The following is a 22,368-nucleotide window of genomic DNA, read 5'->3' on the forward strand; positions in this document are numbered from 1 at the left end:
TGGGATGACCTATCGCAAAAAAGTCTTGACAGGTGAAAAAAGCACTAGAAAAAAGACCCAACATCAACCATTAGTGCAATTAACTGATCATCAGAATTGTTGTAAAATACCAGCCATTCAACACAACATGTATATTTTCGGCTCGTTATGTGCGCTCACAAGAAAAAAAGAGGTTCAAATCGTGTTTAGTGGATGTGCCTCTAAACAATCTGGTACCTACATATTGAAAGATGAACATCAAAATAGAATTCTGGTATCAACAATAATAAAATCCTTTTTTTTCTTTCTTGTAGTACGATTTTCTGAGTTATAGTATATAAGTTGACGTATCTCGATTTATCTTTATAATTTGGTAATGTAGATTAATTTGTCATAATTTTCAAATAACCTAGATTTACTTGAGACAATATCGGCTTTATTCATAGTGATTGTTCGTTCTCTTAGTTTTAAAGATATACATGAATGCATACACCGAGAAGTATGGTTTAGTTCTATGTTAAATTTGACATATCAACCTTTGACAAACATGAAATGTCAACTGCTTTATTAAACTATTAAAATATCTCAGCAAGTTTTGAGTTTCATTATTGCTTGTTTTATTGTTGTATGATTTACGTCTAGTGGTAGATCAATACATGCATATACATGTTCTAAAAAAAGGGATTAACATCATCATTAAAATGAGATTAGTTCTAACTTCAGTTTCTCAAAATATACCAGGAACTACATGTATCAGTAGAAATACTTTACAACAATTGGTACTCACAAAAGTTCTCACAGAAGATGTCCAACCCTAAATCAATTTCGATAATTCTAACCTAGAACATACATGTATTTTGACAGTTATACCATAGAATAGTTTGGGACATTTCTAGCATTAGAACAGTTTGAACTGTCACAGTATTATCATACAGCTGATTCTGACAGTTCTACCTTTGAATTTTGGACGGTTCTTCCTTAGAACTGATTATGACAGTTATGTCCGATAGAATTGATTCTAACAATTCTACGCTAAAACATTTTTAGACTGATTTATTTTAGAACCGCGTTTTAGACAGTTCTACTCTAGCCTTTTTCACAGTTTTTCCCTTGAACAGTTGTATGATAGACATTTTCTAGAACTATATAGAACTGTTATATGACAGATAATCTGATAGTTCTAACGAAAGGTTAAAACTGACCCACACTGTATATGCTGCCATCAGTCATGAAATTTAATATATTAACATAGTTTTATCTCCAGTTTCCATCCAGAAATACGTTCTAAAGAAGACATTAGATGTAAAGCAGTCGATTTTATATGGTTATACTAGTTATAATCAAGAAAAACAACGCATTAACATTATTTGAATTTGTTTACAGACTCAGAAAAGAGTCCACTTTGCAGGTTTAACCCAGACATAATCAGACCACTGGTTTTCTCGTTTGAATTGAATCACATGTTGTCATGCCAGAGTATTTTAACGCTTACTATACAATATGGGCTTTGCTCATTAATGAAGGCCATACGGTGATATGTATATATATTTCATACTTTCATTGGCAATCATAACACATCTCCTTAATCTTAGATATATAGGCATTTAAAATCGTAATAATAAATCTTTTTGCAATTAAAAGCGATTGTTTTCCATTATTTAATTTCATATATATGGTATAAATGATGAAAGTCATCAAAAACAATTTATTTCCAATAGCATATTCAATATAATATCTACACTGATTTTTTTTCAATAGCATATTTGATATAATATATACACTCATTTATTTATCTTCATCAAAATTAACTGAGTTTTGATCTTGATTTTGGCATTTAATCCGAGGGCGGAAACAAGAAAACGATATGGATAAAGGTTTATCAACTACTGAACAAGGATGGATTACTTACCTAGAGAGATAAGATAGACAAACTTTAAGGTATTTATATTCATTCGATACACGGAATATATGGAGAGAGATGTTACCAACACCTGGTATGTTTTGATTTTATCTTTGTGAAGTTTATTAAACTATAATATCTAAAAGAAAAAGAACATTGCATATGGATAGCCTTAGTTATAATTTCAACATCAGGTTAGTTTATTACGGATATATATAAACAAGATTTAATTTTATTTCACGAAATAAAGATATCGTCTAAATAAATCAATGAAGAAAAGTTTATGAAATCTACGTAACTCTGTTCTTATCTGGTAGCATTTTTAAAGTATCTACAATGTTTATATTGTTCTATACAATTTACAATATACATGCCTGTAATACACATTCATCAATTTAAAATTTGAAATTTATGTACTACAATTAATTTGCCTGTTTCTTTAAATTATGTTCATTAATTGCCATTTTTATATATAAATATATATGTTTGCCATAGTTCGAAGACAAACCGGTGGCATGGTAGATATATCAATTAACCCAATAAAACTCCAAACTTATTGATTATATTATTCGACTGTCAACGACACACGGTTAGTAGTAGGGTAAATCAAATTTAATTTAAAGATTAAATGGACCAAAATACATGAATAATGATTTTGGTCCTATTTTGAGATAAATACTCTTATACCAAGATTCCTTGTTTCTTATAAAACCAATTTGATTCATCTTACAAAGAAAGATATTTCGGGACTGTTTATAGCTGAGCATGCGATATGAACAATGTTCATTGTTGAAGGCCGTTACCACGCTCTGGGAATGTTGTACAACATCAGCTTGTCATATCTTACGACTACGTTAAATTACAGTCGCCTGACTGTAAAGAATGGCTTGCGATGTATCGTCGCAAGTTTCTTATAATGAAACTTTTCGGATTCTTTTGAAGGAATGCTTGAAGTGTTCGTTCTATTACTATAGATTTCAAATATATTCAGATAAGTGTCACAGTAATAGGAAATGTCATCGACGATAATCCGAGTGCAGCAGCACAAGTCAACCATTTACACACTAAGTCTAGTCATATGACTCCAGTTTGTCTAATTGGAAAATTAAAAGATAAAATTAATACATTCATACTTTTTTTTATTGAGGAACCCAAAGCTCAGTGAAAGTGTAAGATTTGAATTGGGTAAATGATAGTAGGGTAAAATAAAACCCCTATTTTAAATCCATTATTTCAAAATTTAAAAATGCTTTAAATTGATACATACCCATTACATAAATAATATAATACATATATACTTATGTGAAAGTAGACAAAATCCTATGAATTTCAACCAGAAGACCCTCAAACACATAACACAATGGTTTACAAATAAATATTCAAGTCAGACGGCTTATCTGCTTTCGGACCACACTAATGATAGATCCTTTTCATTAAATTTTCTAAAATCGTTATATGCATGGAAGCTTTCTTCTCATAAAAATTTTGACTTTCAAATTCTGTCATTAGATTTTTATATTTATTATATACTTAGACTAAATAACATATGATTTTTACTGTATGATAATAGCATTAAATTAACGGTAAATTTCATATTTTTCGAAATTGGTGCTTAGCGGGATGAAATGAAAAGTTTATCACATGCTTCGATTGTTATCACATGCCTTTCCGTAACGTTATCGCATGGCACTTTTGTGATACTCGGCAAATTCCGGAAAATACACCTCAATGTTACGTTTTTAGTGAAAAACATTACAAAGTTAGTGTACAATACTGTGAAAATAGTACGACAAAAATTGCAGTTACATTTTTTGTAAAAGTATGAAATAATGAAATAATGCTGCCTTGTTTTGCTTATACTCAACTACAATGTTAATATTAATATCAGACACCATGAAATTGCCAACATAGATTTCTGCTCCTCAATTTTTTACCCGAATGATATAAATGTATGATGTATTATGTTAAATCATGCCTATTATATTTTCAACGTTCATTTTAATTGACAAAACAACATGAAAAAGGCATGCATCATATCATGTTGAAAACTTATTTACTCTAAATTAAATGTACAAATTTGTCACTGTAGATAGTTTATACAAACAATTGAAACATTTTTCTAGGATATTAAATTGACAATTAATCATACTGATCTGCCTGTGAAAGTTTAAGTGTTTTTTTTTTTCTGGCTACTCATATCAGGAAATCATCAGTGGTCGTCGAGTTCTCTTCATTTTCAGATGCAGTCACATTGATTTTATACTTCAACTACTTTTTATACATGTTTATAAATTCAATTTCACGTTATTCGATTTGTATGCAAAGCTACATATTTTGGTTGTAATACTCGATTTAAAATATGTGAATAATGCGAACAGGTTTATATCTGACTGATATCTTGACAGACAAATCTTGTTATGTTATGACTTTGAACTCATTAGTTCGCAATGGGAGAAAGGCTTTGATTCTATATCGTAAGTATGTCAAACTGATTAAAATTCAAATTATAGTTTGAGTTAACATTGCACATCATGGGTATTTTTCATTACGATCACTGTTAGAGTTATCAATTTACAATACCGATCCTTCATCAAAGATTGTGTGGAATGAAGTTTTTTCAAGTTATGATGGTTATAAATTTTAATGTGCGTAATGATAAATTATAAGTGCGCGTGGAGAGCTACAGAGCGAAACAGATGGTGCTGAGCCAAACTGTTGCCAGTATCTCAATAAGTAGATAGATACTAATTAAATGAATGAAGTGCTTGGTTAATTACCTAGGGGACAACCTCTGCTCCTGTTGCCGTCATTTATTTAACTTATAAAAAACAACTCAAACCATGCAAACAGTGTGTATTTGTTTATATTGTGTTTTCCCCCTGTATATTAATTTGTAATTTTTTATATCAACAATTGTTTTTACGTTCCTTTTAGACTTGACACACAGCTTCTGATTTAAATTTAAGCGTGTATGCAACAACCATGTAAGCATTCATTTTTATATCTCCTCAATCGAAACTACTACAATAAATTACAACCATAGATTTATACTCATAAACAATAGGCATTACCACTAAAGTCTTATAGTCAATAAGCTAGTTTCTCGATGGTAAATAACTACACATAGTAAAGTGTTATATCATACAACATATGTCTGTTACAGTCCAGCCCTAGCCTAAGTGACATGCAATAATCATGTAAGCACGTTTCTAGTCAGTTATTTTTGGGTAAGATTTTCAAGCTAGTTAACCCTCTTTCAACTTCTATTTATTAATAAAGAGTTCGTAAAAACGAACGATGGTTTAGAAGCATTTCAAATTCACCTCATTTATTAAATGTCTTTTAATTTTCTAAATAGAAAATAAACAAATGCGATAATAAAAGCAAATCGATTAAAACTAAATTGAGTCAATTAGTTAAGTTTTCAAATGCTATTTCAGTAAAATCATTTACAATAAAACTTGAAGATATAGTTTATAAAGGTTATCGCTATCTCGGTTGGTTTGAAAAGCTTACGGTTGATGCTGCAATTATCTTCTTTTCTTACTATCAGTTTTTATAGATAATCGAAACATAAAACATATTTTGACTTTGAACGATACTAATTTAAAAGTAGTTTACCCCATCAATATTGCGGTAACAGTGTACAGCAGAATATTAACAAAATACTCATCTTATCATCACTATAGTAATCATTATAAAGTATCCCAAAAGATATTAACAAAACATGCCTTACTTCAATGTAAATTTAAAAACGGGGGCAGACCATAAAACCTGACCAAATCGGACGCTCGACTACATGTATGTCAACTTAAGGAACGAATGAAAAACAAATTTGCTAGCTATAAAAAAAGATGTCTGCAGAAAACGTGTGTGGTAAGTCAGGAATAGGGCACTTATTTTTCATTCGTTTCCTTGTTTGATATACTAGCAGTCGAGCGTTTGATTAAGCAAGGTTTTGTGGACTTTTCCCATTTTGAATTTTGAATTTACCTTGGATTTTGGTAATTTTGTTAGTACTTTTTGTGTATCTAATAAAAAAATAATGCACTGTTTAAAGATTCAGTCAAGCTTTATTTATTATACTAAAATAGGAGTTTAAATGGAACAAAAAGGCTAATATGATTAAAATTAAAGTTAGCGAAACAGCTAAACATAATTAATATTTAACAATTTCTTTAACTGAGAAGAAAGTTATCATTAATTAGGACTATTTAGTGCATTCCTTTCGATTTTATGTAATTATTTCCGTCTGATTATTAAGATAGACAGCCGTCGTCAATAAAACTAAATGCACATCAAAAACGCATTTAAATTTGTGTATGTATTTCTGTTTTATAAATAGAAGCTATAATTCATTTTGATTTCATAAAGTGCAATTAACTTATGAGCCAAATAGTTTAGGAAAAGTGGACTAAAGCTAACTTAAGAGAAGTGCATGTAAATAAACTCAAGTGTCAATAATAAAAATATTACATTCAATGTTTACCGATACCAGACCATAGTAAACTTACATTAAACAACAGACAAATCTAGAAGATGATTAATTACTAATGTGAGAAGGTTATCGCAGGTGGGCTTAATGACGGAACATCTTGTCAATGAAATTAACCGGTAAATTGACGATATTTGTTCAAACTATACACAAAGTCAATACAACGTACTTGGTTAGGAACAGGGATTATACGACAATATTAATTGAACCGTTTTAAATCTTTAGAACAAACCACTCGTGTTTTAGGAAATAGACTTATATATAATAAGACTATCGTAGACAGAAATTGAATTATTTTGAAATTTATCTCGATTTTGACACGTTCAGAAAACATAAAAGTTGCGGTTTTGTTTTAAAAATTTCAAAGTAACCCAATACACAAAGAATTTATCTTTACAGGTCTTATCAGATTTACCTGTTCAAGGTGTTAGCGATTACAGGTGTTGAGAAGATTCAAATCAGGGTACAGTTACTTCCATAGGGTTATCAGATTGTTACAAAGTTGACATCTTACTTTTTGCTACAGTCTCGGATCAATAGCTTGGAATTAAAATACTTTAAATTTGTTACAAAGTGTTTTTGACTTTTATTATAGTGTTATAAACATGTGAAAATTTTAATGATCTCTACATGATTTGAAATATTTTTCTGGATTATAGACAGTCAATATAAGGATGTCTTCCAACGGTTCACGTTTTAACCGTGGAAATGGAAGTGACATTAAGGATGTATGTAAAATAGCAATAGTAGGATGTGCAGGCGTTGGAAAAACAGGTATGTAGACTTTATCAATGTACCATTGAAAGTATTGGGGAACATTCATTTTACTTTCAGGTCTAGATGTAAGTTACATCAACTCTTTGAAGTGAAAACAATTTTATCTACAACCCTTCATTAATGGCTATCTTTTTAGGATACACAACTGTCTGTACTATATCATTTATGATTAGCAAGCTTTTCCGCCGTTGAGCTTGTATTTTATGTTTTGTAATATAAAAATAAGAAAACGATTACTAATGAGTCAACTATCAACTAGCAATTAAGCAACACAAAACAGTATGAAATAAACACCGAACTCCGAGGCATATTCAAAAGGGACAGTCCATAAAAAAGGACAAAATCAAATGTTAGACTGTACGTATCAATAAACGGTACCAATGGAAACAACTGTTATATTCTTGACTTAGTACTAGTACATTCCAGAGAAAAATCAGGTAGATCATATCATGCAGATTAAGGACATAGTAAACAAAACCGTAATCGTATAGTCGATGTAGAAATAGGCAGCAATGAAAGGTCATGACATGCAAAACAATCATAAAACCAACGACTTGATTCATGTACAAGACAAAAATGTAAACGTAAATATGATAAATAGCGTCTAAGAACAACTACTAAGTTAGAGAGTCCTGACTCTGGACAGGCACATGCACAATGTGGCGGAGTTGAACATGTTTGCAAGCGCTGATCATAAAAAAGTGTACGTGTAACATCACAACATAAGAACTAACTATGAAAATGATATGAAAAGAATTGACTCAATTTCAAGTATGTCATCCGTCGAACGTGTTTCTGTTCCTACAGTGTTATTGAAAGGTCTTTTCTGATCTGTGTTATAGACTTAATACTTATACATGTAGAGTGTTTACTTTTCTATCAGAATTTAAACAACGTTTTTATCTAATGAATATTTTTGTACACGTATCATCTGACTGATTCTGTCAAAATAGCTTTTAATTTATATAAATGAGGAAAAGTAAATAATGGATATAGACTTAAGTCAAAAATAGGAAACCGCGGTATTTATTTACCTGTTATTTTACCTGTTAATAATGCTACGAACTGTTTCCTTTGATGTGACCACCTGTACGTCAGTAGTGAGTGAGTAAGTAACCTTCCAGATTTAAAAACGTAGCAAATATTGTTATCGTTTCATCTCAACTTTCCTAAAATAAATATACCATCACTGAAGATATCTAAAAAAGTGAGATCTTCATTTATACAATGACACAACATAATTAAGAATCTGTTATGAAGTAAATTACTTGGAAGTTTGTTCTATAGATTTCACCTGATTGAGAAATTCAAAAGATAACACTGAAACAAAAAAAGTTATTTTTAATCTTGAAAAGATCATTAAGGTGCAAATCGAATGAATATCTGGGTCATATATTCAATCTTCATCCAAAATCTTGACATCTGATGAATATTATCTGTAAAAAATGTTATGATATGGCTTTCACTTTATTTAACATCAAAAGCCGGAGTTTTTTCTTCATTTTCATAATTAATAATTTAGACAGTTATTAATAGTACAGTTGAAGTTAAAATAGATACATTCAAATCGTGTATGAATTTAAGAAAGATGTGGTATATGATTGCCCATGAGACAGCTCTCCACAAGAGACCAAATGATACAGAAATTATCAACTATAGGGCAACGCACGGCCTTCAACAATGAACAAAGCCGATACCGCATAGTCAGCTATCAAAGGCGCCGAAATGAATATACGAAATTATCAAATATATAATTTACGTTTAAACACATTAAAAGATACACAAGGGAACATCATAAACTTCGACAAATGTTGGACGGTATAACAGACCACACCAACATTCATCATCTAACTCCCCGAAAAAGAAGACACGAAAACAAAGACCAACAACAGCCAACAAATTATGGCCATATAGCTTGTTTTGATACAGGCAAATTATGTGATGAGTTTAAACAGTTTCACATGCCCCCAAAACGTCTATTTCGACCATGTCTTGAGGTATATTACGCCAGCTAGTTTTCCATTTGTCAACTGTCGACAATCTTTTGTTGCACACTGGTTTTCCAAGGTTTTTCATAAGGAATATTACGTATACTATTATAGAAAAGAGATAGCATGCCACTACATAAGATCATGATTGGTAACGGGGCCATTTAGAACTTTGCCAGTGTTTGTGCATATGCCCACCTTGGGCAAGTAAAATTATCGAAAATATACACCACTGCTGTATAGTTTATACATTGATGTGTTAGATGTTCTTCATTTCAACATTTTTTTTTTTTATTTTTTTTTAGCGATAACAGTTCGTTATCTGACGAAACGTTTCATTGGTGAATATTGTCCAACATTAGGTAAGTAAAAAAACTTGCAGTAAACTCTCTAATGATTCAATCCACAATTGTTTTCGTTTCTCATTTATATCTCCTTTCTTGCACCATAATTTTCCCTTAATACATCATACATTATCAACATTCAATTTGTCTTCCACTGCAGAGTTTTTGAAAAGATTGTGTGATTCTCAATGCGACAGCAGTCACACACTAACAATACTCTCTCACAAGAAAGCTGCTGGTCTCACTTGCCCTGAAATAATTTTAGTTTCATTAATATATTTCGGAGTTAAGTATGATGCCCATAATCACAGAACTAGTGTACATTTTTTTTGTTAAGGGATCAGCTGAAGCACCCCTCCGGGTGCGGGATTTCCTGACTGTATTGAAGACCCAATAGTGGCCTAATTCGGCTGGTTTATGCTCTTTAGTTAGGTTGTTGTCTCTTTGACACCTTCTCCATTTCCATGCTCAATGTTATACCATATTTTAACATTCCTGTATATAAATGCAATGATAAACCCACATTTTTTAAAAATCTACTGTATAGTACTGTATATCAGTACTTATAATTGCTGAAAAAGCAGTTCAGAATGTTCTCACACAGTTTCGCGGCCAGACATTTATAAACGTTTCTTTCAGTGTTCTGACGGATGGTTCTTTATCGATTTTTTATTGAGATATCAAAGCTGAAATGCAAACACATGTTTAGATGGTGATGTTATCTGTTACAACAACACAACTTTTTTCAAACCCTGACGTTTCTCCAATAAACGAGATACTAATCTTAAATACATTTTAACATGTTAATCACAAGTCTGGTGCGAGGATGAGACTATTTTGATTAAAGGTTAACTGGCTCAGGTGTATTAGGTTTTCATTGCAAGTTTATTTTTAAATGGTTTGCGGGTTGTTTTTTTTTCTGAAGACACTAGTACAATGTAGGAGTTTCTTTAGGATAAAATAATTGGAGAAGATAAGTTATCTGTAAAACGCACATGTTTCTTTATCTTTTGTTCTTACTTTTTGTTTCAAGTAAAATGAAAACCAAAAAATGATATCCATTTATTTGTACCTGATAGTACAATGGCATTCGTGCAAATCTGCAGATACTTGTTGATTCCAGTTAATGGACAGCAATAAGTTGTTGAAATGTTTTCTCTCAAATTTTAATGCAAGTGATGTTGTAGTGTGATACGAGAAATATTTCTGCATGTGATAACTAGAAACAATAAGAGAAACATATGTTGTTCAGATACGAATAATAGAAATGTTTTTGTACAATATAATAAGATGTCCTTCCAAAATTTTACTAACACATGATTAATTTCTATTTTGTACAAAATATTTTATTATAAAAGTCAGAAATATGTAGTACTGAATTAAAATTCGAATTTATTTAATAAATATAAAAATTATGTAAATTTTTGAAAATGTATTTACTATAATACATGTAATATATATTATTATGAATTTTTAATACTAATATATATTGACATACCCTGGGAAGAGGTTAAATAGTTAGTATAATTTACGCTCTAGTCCTTCATCTTCTTAGTATATAAATCAAAATGCTATTAATAAACGTTTCATTTATTTGTTCAAAGGGTAAAAAGTATACAATTTCACGATGTTTAACATATACTGATACATTGTATACAACTGATGTTGATGATTTAAGGGTGTTTGATAATTATTTTTTTGCAATTCATTGAACAGTACAAGGTCACAGGCCAAGGTTTACGCTTTCAATTAATCAATCTGTGTATATTTTACTAGCTCAATCCTTGTATATACAGTAGGTTCACAAATCTTATCTGTCTACTTTTATTTCAGAAAGAATTTATAAATGTTCATGTAAGGTAGACGATGATGATGTACGGCTAGAAATACTGGATACGGCGGGACAGGTATGCTTTATTCACACTAAGGATCAGTCAATGTCATGTTTGTTCAAACAAAAAGAGAGAGGAACTTGGGGTATTATTCTTTCTAGATTGTGGACACCTTCTCTAAAATCAGTTAAAGGGACATTAGCTGTCATGTTCATATAATATTATATTTGACTCAAATTCTCCGAATTTCAAATGTCATATTCATCATTCTATTTTAAAAATACATCTTTTCCTTAATCTCACCAGCATTCATTTTAACATTCAAAACTTGCAATCTCATGGTTTGGGCAAATAAACACACGTACTGAAGTAATGCCATATATACTAGAATTATTTATTGTTTTTGTTTATTAGACTATATTTTTAACATACATATAAGACATATAAAACAACTTTTGTTACAATCGGCGAGGTTAAAGCCAGTTCAAGGTATTACAAAGTTAAGTCAGTCCAATTTTTATTAGTATTTACACAGCACTTAAACAGGTATAAGGTTCTTATGATGTAACTAAGGTTGTATACTTTATTTGAACATGATAATTGTTTATGAACCCTCACGAGGTTATTGACCCTATCGAGGACAGGTAAGCAAATCTGTGTTGATAAGATACATGTATGTTTGAGATTTGAGGAGGGTAGCATTCATAACTCCGTAATTAACCATTATATCAATGTACGGAATTTTACTTTAAAGTAATATAAGTTTTATGCGTATTTTTCATTATATATATTTCAAATTCCACCATAATTGGTCTATAACTATGCTATGCTGTGTTGATACACAAATAAAATAGCATTGAAATTCGATATAACTTTAAGATATATATTAATGGAGACATTTTCTGTCATTTCGTCAAATGACTTGTATGGTTATGTATGGTAACACTAGAATGCGATATGTTTGAACATTTTCCTCAGATGCACGGCTTCAATGTGATTTATTTCGATGTTTTGAATGAACAATAATCATTTAATGTAATTTGCCTTTTAAAAAGTATCACTTCCAAGGACAATTCAAAGCAGGTTAGGGCCAAGCAGATTTGGGAATTCCTTTAGGAATATTAAAGTATTTTATTTCGTAATATACACTGATGATGGTTTAAAATGAAAACGTTCATTCGAATTAATCTATCATGGTGTAATATAAAAAAGAAGATGTGGTATGATTGCCAATGAGACAACTATCCACAAAAGACCAAAATGACACAGACATTAACAACTATAGGCCACCGTACGGCCTTCAACAATGAGCAAAGCCCATACCGCATAGTCAGCTATAAAAGGCCCCGATAAGACAATGTAAAACAATTCAAACGAGAAAACTAACGGCCTTATTTATGTAAAAAAAAATGAACGAAAAACAAATATGTAACACATAAACAAACGACAACCACTGAATTGCAGGCACATACATAAATAATGTGGCAGGGTTAAACATGTTAGCGGGATCCCCCCCCCCTAACCTGGGACAGTGGTATAACAGTACAACATAAGAACTAACTATAAAAATCAGTTGAAAAAGGCTTAACTCATCAGATGGACAAAAATGCAAGTGGACGTGGCCGGGTACTTATACATCCCGACACAAAAAGACACAATGAACAGGTCTGATCTGTTCCTAAAAAAATGCAAAAAAAAACAACTAATGTATAAATTTTACAATGTCAAATTCCAAAGTTTGTATCTTTCAATGGAGGTGTATTTTTCAGTACTTGTTTTTTTTTTTTATATGAACACAAATGTCAATTCATTTCCAACATGTCTGACATTGACCTGTATTTGATTTTGTCACCGCGTGAGGTCATATGGACGATCGTAGCATCCGCGTGAGGTCATATGGACGATCCTAGCATTTCTGTTTAGTTCGATATTTTTTTTGTTGTTGGCTGGATGCTGTCTCTGTAAATAAATGTTTACTCTGCATGACCAAATAGATAAATATTTACCTACTAGTTGTCATTTGCTTTATTCTTATTCTATTTTTTTTGCCTTTTTTATTTTTGAATAGTCAAAAGATGCTTGGAAAGATGGCTATGCTTACTGGGCAGATTGTTTTATGTTTGTTTATTCCATAACGGACAGACAAAGCTTTGATGAGATAATTAGACTCAAAAGACTTGTTGAACAAGTGAAAAACTCGACATCAGTCATAGGAATTCTGGTTGGAAATAAATGTGATCTCTTACATGACAGACAAGTTCCCGCCAATGAAGCCACCGAACTGGCAGACGAGATTGGATGTCAATTCTGTGAAGTGTCGGCTGCTGATTGGACGGATGTAGCATCAATAAAAAATTTATTCAAAACATTAGTGAAGGATTTACGGAAAACACGGACTGTGAAAGAAGGTAGACAACGAAAGCAAAGTTCTTCAGTGAAATTTAAACAAGCTATTCAAAAGGTTATTTCTGGAAAGACACCTGCCAAGAGAACATTAAGCGCATAATATAATAATTTGTTACAGTCAATAAGATACAATGTAGCACAGCCACAGCCGTCCTATGCAGTCATCAATCATGAAAACGAGCATTTCATCAAAATTAAAAAAAATATTGTATGTTCACTTAACTCTATACAATTAAAGTTTTCAGTGTTACACTACGGTACTTCAAAAACTTACGTAACATGTTACAATGTCAGATAGTAAGGTTTTCTACTTAATGGTACTCCAGAATAAAGGTGAACACTTTGATGTGAAATTGGAATAATTTAAATGCTATTTATTGTTAATCTTATCTTTATTATGCACAATTGCCATCGCAGAGCACAATTTGAGATATAGAAGGAAGCTTTTAAGCGTCACAATTGCCAATAACTTGCTCCATTAAATATATTACAGATCTTTTTGCCCTCATCAAAGGAGTCTGTGAAAAATAAGTGCTTGATATTTATTATCAGTATGTAAGTGTTTTATAATTAATAAGTGCAATTACAAATTTCACCACATTGCTTTTTTCATCAACATTCAAGCCTTTTAACTTTTAATACAATCTCGAAGGTAATTGTTATAACGATCCAAGCTGATATCAGCAGCTAAATTTACACCAACAGCTTAAAAAACGGCACGTGATTACTTATGTTGATTCTTCAAATCTATTTTTCCCTACCATTAAGTTTCCGAAAGTACAGTTATATATAGGGCTGATGACTTTATTCCATCTTTAATGAGTTTAACTATATATTGTATTGTTTTATTGTTGCTTTATTCTTTAGTAGTTGTTGCGGCTCTAACTTTTATCTGAAGCTATTCACACGTGTATTAATGGCTTCGACCTATATTGTAATCCTGACTGCATGGGTTTTTATTCCTCTCTGACGACTGTTACCGGTAGATAGTCATGTACCCTACGATATCACAGAAATGTGTCAGTAATCGTTATGACGGCTTTGATCTTATAAAATGATACGATCTGGTTAAGATCCCAATGAGACAACTACATGTATCTGCTAGAGACCAAATGGCACAGACGTTGTTCTCATGAATATTACTGCATGGGTCTTCGTAAATTGGTCAGATATTCACGTTTACTTCTCTGTGATAGTCTTTAAATTGGTCACACATTAACATGTGTTCTGTTTCGGGATATGAACGGGGAAAAATATGACATGAACTTTTTTTAAGTATTCCAATTTTTGCGAATGTTCGTTCACTGAGAACTACAAACAACGACGACAGCATTCGTAACATATTCATATTCTTATCCTCTTTTACTTCATATTCTCGTCCTAATTTAGGTTCGTATTCTCATCCTTTTTTGGCGAACAACAACATAAAAATAACCGAAAAAAAAATAGAGATGTTACAGCTTCAAAGGAAAATAAACGCGGCCAACGCGACATATCAGAAAACGGGAGCGATGAGAGATCGGTTTTTAATTAGATTGGTAATACTATGATATTCATTTGTATTTGCTTCTCAAACGAATACTACAGTCTGTGGACCCTTACTAAGTCAAAATCACGAATGGCGATATTACTGCTAGATTTGACTTCCAGAGACAATACCCAAAACTATTACATGTACCAGGATTTTAAGTGGCATTTGTTCACAAAGGTTTAATTATGTTACAGCATTCGTCAGTATTTATATTTTACATGACTTTGCCGATATATGAATAATGTTTTAATTTTTTCTATCAATTTGAACCGAATAAAAACAACGATTACAGAACAGAGATCGCTAAACAATAAGAAAAGCGTACACTACCTTCTATGATAGATAAGGCATAAGTAAGCAAATCCTCTTTTTTTTTGGGGGGGGGAGGGGGGGGTAATTTTCATGATCTTATCATTTCTTTTCAGTCATTTATCCATTTGTTGTCAAATGTTATTTTGTGACGTTCAAGCAAACAATAAAAAAATAATTGAAAATATAAAGTTAATAACGAAACATAATCAGATCTCCATTAGAACAAAATTGCTTTTCTACGTATCGACGTTTGCATGTATTCCTGCATGCATCATACAAAGTCTGACATATGATAACAATCTGTCATCCTAAGACAGATGTTTCCTCATAGAAACCATACATGTTTAAAACATTTGTGCCAACTTACCTGCTTCATGTTACCTTGTTGTTCAATACCTAATCATATCCTGTTTATGTGAAACAATCATTAAATCCTAGTTTATTAACTTCACTGACATTGGAATCATTAAAATACTTGTGTGTTGCTATTTGTTTTAGAAAAAAAAGACTTCTTTCTGAAGATCTTAAATAGTTTGCACGATTGAAATAATTATATTACGTAATGACATTTGGTATATGCTTGACTTCAGAGGCCTAAATGAAACCAGAATTGTACATTGCTTTGTAGGAAATGCAGAAAAGTTGTTTAAAACTATTCCATAATTTACTAAAGATCCAAGAATCAGGCCAAAATTGCGTAGTTAGAACTTGTTCATTTGAATGTTTTTTAATGTGACGTATAGTTGTTAATTTCTGTGTCATTTTGGCTCTTGTAGAGAGTAGTCTCATTGGCAATTATACCACATCTTCTTTTTTTTATAATAAAATGGAAATGGGGAACATGCCAAAGAGACAATAACCCGACAAAAGAGCAGCTAACAGCCGAAAGTCGCCAATGGGTCTTCATTGCAGCGCGAAAATACCGCACCCGGAGATGTAGCTCTTCATCTAATACAGTACAGTCCTGTAATTGAGTATAATTGCACTATTGCCCATGATGAGAGTGACAAATATTTACAGCTGCAAGTTAAAACAGTCTTATAATGTGATTAAGTGATACTGCAGCTCAGTACCCCTGCTTGAAAAAAATCTAGTAAGATACTGGGGGAGGGGGGGGGCGGATTTAGAAGGAGGAAAAAAATTGGTTGATTACTGAAGCGTGACCGTAGCGGGTCACCTCTTGGGCAGTCAGTGGGCCTCCACTTAAGAAAATTTCTGGATCCGCCACTGATAATATCCACCAAAGATTGTGGAAGGCTGTTCCATATCATTATACTGTCCGGTAATATAAGAAGTAATAATGTGTGTTTACGTTCTGACATATAGTACAAGGAATCGTTTTGTGTGTCCTTTAACTACTGACGATGAGTTATGTAGCATAAGTTTTGATTTTCTACTAGTTCATACTACGCTACAAGAAACCATTACCGTTTTACATCTGGTCCTCAGCTCATCTAGTGGTTGCCACTGTGGGTATTGTTGCATTTATGTTACTCTGCTGGGCTGGCTATCTCCATTGCACACTTTCTAGATTATGTTTAGGTTGGTAAATGGGTCCCAAAATGTGCCGTGTTAGATTATGTACCGTCCACAACGACTCGCTGGAGCTTAGAAAGTCCCTGATCCACTGAAGCTAGTATTGGCCCACCTATGTCATAGCAATGCGTTTTTTTTTTTAGAGTAACCTCTCACGAGGGATTTTATTAAACATACTTTAAAAAAGCAATATAATGTCATTTTTTAATTGAGATCTACAAATGTATGTTCTTAGCCAAGTCCTGTATTGTCAGGATCAGTTTTGGCTCACAGGAACGGTTCTTTCTAAATATATGTTGAGCGTCGTTTGAGATTCCGTGTATTTCAAGATGTCCAACTCTATTGCTGCAGATAATGGTTTTCTAGGATTCTAAACGTGACAACAGTCAAGGTATCTGGACGGTAGTTACTAGTATGTGACTATCTCTTTCTTGAAGTAACAATGGTATGTATGCGGTACATTGCCATTTTTCTTTTTTTTTGAAGAAAAAATAAACTAATAAAAGTGAAATAAAACACCAAAAGTAACGAAACTTTACTAACTAAAGAGCATCATGGGTCATTCTCATTCATATGAGCAAATATTAATCATGACCTGATAGAGTGGCTGCTATCCGAAAACCCATCTTTTATTTTTACCATTAAAGTTATTGTTGTTCATAGATAAATCTTTACTTTAGACCTGTTGAATCGAAATTTGAGAGAAAAAGAAGAGAATATGCACGTGACAACTTATTTATATGAATGTTTATTTTGATCTCTCAGCAGGAATAAGAGTGATTTAGATTGAACCGAAGGCTTAACTGTTACATAATATTAAAATTTTACAAACTAGAATAAAATTAATGGTATTACTAAATTCTGTAACTGCAGATTAAATGAGTGCCGACAAGAAAAATGAACAGCTATTTCGACTTCAAATTTAAAATTATAAAGAAGTAATAACAGATTGTTGTTATACGTTTCTGTTGAAAATCATTTCTAATTTCAAAATCATATGAAACATATATGTCACCGTGGTTTTCACGTAAAGTACATTTTTTCTGACCTGTTTCTAAAGTAATCGAACTCAAACGTAGCTATAACTTGTAATTAAAATCAGTAATATAACAATACGGAGATGTGGTATGATTGTCAATGAAACACACTGGTTGGTTATTGAGACAAAATGGAGCCCTATTACAAAACCCCTTGAAACACCAGACTAGACTGGTGGAAAACATAATGCAACTCGGTCTAGTATAATGTGTGTATCTAACAAAATTTACCAAATACATTTTTTTCAAAGAGGGAGTAGTATTGTTGTGTAAAGATATTTGTTCGTGCTACTACAAAATGTAGGACTGGAGGAATAAAAAAAAAAAACATCAGTTACAATTTGTTTTCTTTACATCAAAGAAATTTCTCTCACATACTCGAACTGCTTTTAGGCCAATAAAACAAATTGAGTTATCTCCCGTTTATAAAACATATAGAAAATCTGAAGTTCGATCGCCTTTTTATCCGTTTATCAAGTACAGAGGTAAACTGTATTTATGAAAAGCTTCTTCTGACGCCCCTGACACTATCATTAATATTAAATAATCATAGATCACCTTTATACGGCCATTGCGCTTAATTGACAGCAAGCAAGAAAAGTGTGACATTTGAGGATTACACTGATAATGGGTTTATAATTACTAAGTATTCTGAGGGGAAACAAATCTTTATCTATACACAATGCATGTATCTTTCCAAGCTGTTTATCAAAGAAAGTCAGTTTCTAGTTATTTAAAATAATTGTTTTCAAATTGATGTGCTGTGGCATTTATCTTAGATTTTATATATGCAGCAAAATCGTCGAATCCAATTGAAACCTTAAACACACAATTTACATCATCATGCGGCAATCAAATCAACTCTGATTTTTCCGACAAGAAAAGTTTTTTGCGTTTCGGCCGATTGTTAACAATTATTAGCCCTGGTAGCAGTGTATAACGAAGTATACGCCTATTTGTTCAGGAGTTCAAAAAAAAAAAGACAGATTAGGAAAACATTTTTGTAATACGTATTGATTTTTTGCGTTATACCCCAGTCCCACTAGGCCACGATCGCACTACGATCTGTGAAAAAAATGCAAATTTTGATGATCGTAGTGCGATCGTGTAGATCGCAGTAAGGTCGTATTACGGTCGTGGTGAGGTCTTCAAGATCGTGAAGAGCGTGGCCAACTTTGAACATGTTCAAAACAATCGTGGTGCGGTCGTGGCGAAATCAGGTCGTAGTAGAAGCGTAGTGAGAGCGCACTAAGATCGTAGTAAGATCGCAAAGGTCGCTGTACAATCGTAGCGAGAGCGTAGCGAAAGCGTGATTCTATTCGGAGAGACTGCGCTACGATCGCACAGCGACGTTATCACGACCTCACTACGACCATCACGTTCTCACTGCGACCAAATTACGCTTCCACTACGACAATACCACGCTGTTCAAGACCATAGTACGATTCTAGCACGCCCTTGCCGTCCTTATCACGCTCTTCTTACGACCTGACTACATTCACACTACGACCATCATTCTCATTGTCATTTTCACATAAAATATATAAAAAAACTCCCTAGATTTTGTTTGTTTGAATGTAACTATCCATTTGCTCTAACGGCTTAACCATGCTTCTCGTTTTTATATAGATTAGACTGTTGGTTTTCTCGTTTAAATGGTTTAACACTTGTAATATTTTGGGTCCTTTATAACGTGCTGATTGATGTGAGCCAAGGCTCCGTGTTGAAGGCCGTACCTTGGCCTATAATGGTTTAATTTTATAAATTGTTACTTGGATGGAGAGTTGTCTCATTGGCACTCATACCACATCTTCCTATATATCTTGATACATCTATGTCATCTCTGCTATCGTTCACTAAAATATCGTCATTGAGCTTTATGAACCAGCAATAGGTTGTAATTTAGGTTGGATTGGTCGGTCCGACATCTCTGCTTGATAAGGATTCGTTACTTTGCTCTTTCTGCCTCTACATCAACTCCTACCACCATGCCCACGTGTTCTGGTAGATTTTGGTGGCATGACTGTATTGTTTCCGAGAAATCTGATTTAAGGATTTAATTTAAGGAGTTGAACTGTATTGATATGGAACACGATGTTGACGTTATTGCCGAGAACGTAGTAAGATCGCGCTATGAACGTAGTATAATCGTGGTAAGAATGTGTTATAATCGCAGTAAGATCGTGTTGCAATCGAATAACTCGTGGTATAGTCGTAGTGAGAACGTGAAGAGCGTAGAAAGATCTTGATAAGCGTAGTGAGGTCGCAGAATAAGCGCGGTGAGAACGTGGTATAATCGTAGCGGGATCTTTGTAGAAGCGTAGAGAAAATGTACATTCTCTAGCCGCTCATACCGCGACCTCACCACGATCTAAATTTATTTTAGATCGCGGTGAGCGTGGTGCGATCTTGGTCTAGTGGGACTGGGGCTTTACCGAAAGTCCACCTAGGACCTCTGAGGTTCTTACACAATTGTTAAAGGTGCAGAGAGCTTGGCACTCTCCCTACACGAGGCTTTGAAATATTATCTCCATTTGTACAGTTCATTGCAGTGTAACCATAGGTTCTTTAGTTATAAACGGAAAATTATTGTTTTCTTTATTAGTTTACTCATTATTTTTGCGTTATGAGAAAAAGGAAATACATTATAGTATTGGCGTAAAGCTTGCCCGATAACAATTTATTGTGAATTCAAGGAACAGTCTGATAAAGTAAATATTGAAACATTCCAAAAATTACCAAACAAATCAATTATCAAGCTTTAATTACACTAATTATTTTAGAAATAAAATGTTAAATACTTTACTTCTTAAATGTGTTTAGCTATTTTTTGTTTTGTTTTTAAAATACTTTATAAATCAAAGAAACAGACACAACTTGATCATTGCATCTTCGGATCGAAACTTGGTATCTAGTTACTTTTAAAGAACACTTAATTATCACAGGAAAATAAAAAGCAGCTGATGATACAGATCAACCTATTTTATGTAAGAAATTTAATATAAATTAATTGAATAATAAAAATTTAAGTTTGTTTCATGAATTGCATGACGGCAATGAAGGATTATGCCAACATTGTTAATACTCACAGATACAGTGTATTTTTTCTGATATGTTAATCTACATTCAATCAGTTATGCATTAATTGGTAACATTTAAGTAAGAGGAGTATTGAAAAAAAGTTTCGTTTAGCCGGTATCATCAGTACCATACATGACTGCGTTCATGCAGTCAATGGGAAGCCTGTCCTATATACCAGCAACCTTTTTCCTAATTGTTCCATGAACAATCATCCAAATGGGGGTTGCATGGTTTTGTTCATCCCAGTGGTTGCAATAGGGTGATGTGCATGAATCTTTATCACAGGGATGTATATGAAACATTATCCTAGTGGGTGCCGTAAGATGTTCTCCGTTAACCTTTATTCAAGCGTGGGTGCCCTAAGGTGCTTTCTACGAACCTTTATCTCAGTTGTTGACGTAAGGAGCTTTCTTTGAATCTTCATCCCAGTTTGTATCGCATGATTCTCTCGTTAACCTTTATAACAGCGTTTGCTGTATGGTTCTGTCCATGAAACTTTATCCAAGTGGTTGATGAAGGGTACTGTTCATGAACATTCATTTCATCTTTACCGTTTTGTGTTGTACATGAATATTTTATTCCAGTGGTATTATACGTAGGACATGGTCTATTAACCATTATCCCAGTGCTTACTGTAGTGTGCTGTCGATTAACATCCTTCCCAATGGTTGCAGTAGCGTATGAACCTTCATTCCTTTTGTTGCCGTAGGGTGCTGTCCATGAACCGTTATCCATGTGGTTGCTGCTCGTTGCTTTCCATGAACCTTTATCCCGTCGTGTGCCACAGGGAGAGGTCTATGAAACGTTATCTAAAGTGGTTGCCGTAAGACGCTGTCCATTAATCTTTTCACGCATTTTGTTGTAGGGTGCTGCCCATGAAATTTTGTCCCAGTGGATGCCACAGTGTGCTGTCTATGAACCTTTATTCGAGCGGTTGCCGTTTGTGGCTATCAATGAACCTTTATCCCAGTTTTTGTTGTAAGGGGCTGTTCAGAAACCATCATTTCATGGTCACTGTAGTCTGTTGTTCATGAATCTTTATCCAAGTAATAGACGTAAGGTGCAGTCCATGACCTTTCCTTCCAATGGTTGACATAGTGTGTCTTCTATATGCCTTTTTTTTAATTTCTATGGTTGCAGTATGTTACTG

General features: G+C 32.9%; 1 protein-coding gene across 2 annotated transcripts; it reads left to right on the forward strand.

The window, feature by feature from the left end:
- Positions 1 to 1,843: 1,843 nt before the first annotated feature.
- Positions 1,844 to 14,105, forward strand: LOC143048461 (ras-related and estrogen-regulated growth inhibitor-like). 2 transcript variants are annotated; one of them, XM_076222150.1, is made up of 5 exons: positions 1,844 to 1,973; positions 6,774 to 7,148; positions 9,445 to 9,501; positions 11,317 to 11,390; positions 13,384 to 14,105. In XM_076222150.1, exons 2-5 carry the CDS (start codon positions 7,049 to 7,051, stop codon positions 13,819 to 13,821), a joined length of 669 nt encoding a protein of 222 aa, XP_076078265.1. In that variant the 5' UTR covers positions 1,844 to 1,973; positions 6,774 to 7,048; the 3' UTR covers positions 13,822 to 14,105. The 2 variants fall into 2 exon arrangements, with proteins under 2 accessions (XP_076078265.1, XP_076078264.1); XM_076222149.1 differs by having other exon boundaries at positions 1,940 to 2,073.
- The last annotated feature ends 8,263 nt before the right edge of the window (positions 14,106 to 22,368 follow it).

The sequence above is a fragment of the Mytilus galloprovincialis genome, chromosome 10 (assembly GCF_965363235.1).
Source record: "Mytilus galloprovincialis chromosome 10, xbMytGall1.hap1.1, whole genome shotgun sequence".
Taxonomy (NCBI): Eukaryota; Metazoa; Mollusca; class Bivalvia; order Mytilida; family Mytilidae; genus Mytilus; species Mytilus galloprovincialis.